The 1744-nt window shown below is 49.8% G+C and overlaps 1 protein-coding gene across 1 annotated transcript; it reads right to left on the bottom strand.

Annotated features, from left to right (window-relative positions):
* Window positions 1-6: 6 nt before the first annotated feature.
* LOC147820276 (uncharacterized) lies at window positions 7-1541 on the bottom strand. The gene has a single exon (XM_087173218.1). It carries the CDS (start codon window positions 1422-1424, stop codon window positions 393-395), a length of 1032 nt encoding a protein of 343 aa, XP_087029344.1. The 5' UTR covers window positions 1425-1541; the 3' UTR covers window positions 7-392.
* Window positions 1542-1744: the final 203 nt, after the last annotated feature.

The following is a 1744-nucleotide window of genomic DNA, read 5'->3' as shown; positions in this document are numbered from 1 at the left end:
GCCACCTCTGGTAAAATCGCCTGAATCCTCAGTTGAGGGGAACATGCAATTCTACCCCCGGTTGTATAATGGCCTATGTCAAAAGTGTGACTCTTTTGTTGAGTTTTTTGTGTTTCCTGAAAAACCTGAAAAAATGACTTAGGCCATTATTTTAAGAGGGTGTCGATATATCCATCACTTAGTATGCATATTCTTATGCAACTTTGAAAAATATTTCATGTGACAGGGCTTTTATTTTCACAGTCTGAGATTTTTTAAAAGGCCTCATAGTCAGTTTTCAACAGTGAGTGAGGAGATCATTCCCACAGAATGATCTCCTCACTCTACAGCACTTTCCGAAATTCGCTGTCGAGCCTGAGCAGCTTTAGTTTAGACACTTTGCGGTCTTTGGCCTATGACACTTGTTCAGTAACCAAACATTCCTGTTCTTCCTCTCTTATCCTTCCAGCAGCTCCTCTCGCTCTCTCAATCTCCTCCTGCTCATGCAGGGAGTTCTGCCCCGTGGTTTTCCCGTGTTGCTCCTTCAGGTGGCGTCGTAAGGCGGGCTTGTGGGCAAAGCGGGCATGGCAGTAGGCGCAGTGGTGCGGGCGCTCGCCACTGTGGAGGTTCATGTGGTCTATCAGTGTGGATTTTTGAGTAAAAGTCTTATAGCACAGGGGGCACTGGTGGGTTTTGCCGGCGCCCCGGTGCACGGCCATGTGTCGGGTGAGGTTGGCGGAGTGGTGGAAGTGTTTGCCACAGCAGGGGCAGGCGTACAGTAAGTGAGTGGAGCGGGAGTGGACAGCTAGCGAGTGGGCTGAGGGGAAAGTCATGCCGCAGTGCTCACAGATTACAGGTCCTGCTACGCTTGAAGTGGACCCGACAACTGCGACGGATTCGTCCCCTCCCTCATTTGTTCCAACAGTTGCCATCCCTGAACTCCCCTCGCCGGCACCACAACTAGATTCCTCCAGGGAATACTGGTTCAAACTGTTGGCTGCCATTGGCGAACCCTTTTCTCCCTGAGCTTCACCCATGCTGAAGTCTAACCCCGGGAGTTCGAGTGACACGTAACTTCCTGTCTTCAACCCTTCTTGGCTGTAGTCCAACCCGATACCCCCACCCAATCCAGCGGTTGTTAGGTACCACAAATCCGGGTGGTGAGCCAAGCCTGAGGATCTTTTCTCCTGAGATGACACCCACCTTCTCCTTTTGAAACCCCTCCCCCTGCCTCTCCCTCTGCCCCGGCCAATTTTATGCTCAGACAGCCTTCTGAAAGCGCGGAGCCCCTCCACTGAAAGTCCTCCAGTGCTGAGATCTTCTGTTTGATTCAAGTCAAATTCACTGCCTTCTCCTCTGATCACGACACCTTCTGTCTCTGGGTAAGAAGCATCTGGAGGTGCATCAGAGGGAGCGCCTTTCTCCTCCTCCCTGTCTCTGTTCATCTGCTCCTCTTCGGAAATGTACACTCTGAACACATCGTAGTCCTCCTGTCTGGTTTCTTCCTCATCTGATCCATTAACCTATAACAGAGTTGAAGACTGAGTCAGCTATCAACTAAAGAGCCCACCATTTATTACACTTCAATTGACCATGTACGGGGACCATTTATAACTGGGTATACAGGGGCTGCAGGGACAGGAGGAGGAAGACAGTACCCTTTTTTGCCTGTGTGTTGCCAGATATTATTCAGGCAACAGTTGTGAATTTGTTTAACTCTACTAAAAACTAAAAATGAGGACAGACAGGTAGACTCAGGCTAATG

Source organism: Seriola lalandi, unplaced genomic scaffold (assembly GCF_002814215.2).
Source record: "Seriola lalandi dorsalis isolate HSWRI2012SDOR001 ecotype SW California unplaced genomic scaffold, Sedor1 jcf7180001974053, whole genome shotgun sequence".
NCBI classification, from domain to species: Eukaryota; Metazoa; Chordata; class Actinopteri; order Carangiformes; family Carangidae; genus Seriola; species Seriola lalandi.
This window is presented reverse-complemented; position numbering and strand designations above follow the sequence as displayed.

Excerpts from the sequence above, each read along its gene's own strand:
- LOC147820276 (XM_087173218.1), bottom strand. The coding sequence starts at position 1,424 with ATGAACAGAGACAGGGAGGAGGAGAAAGGCGCTCCCTCTGATGCACCT.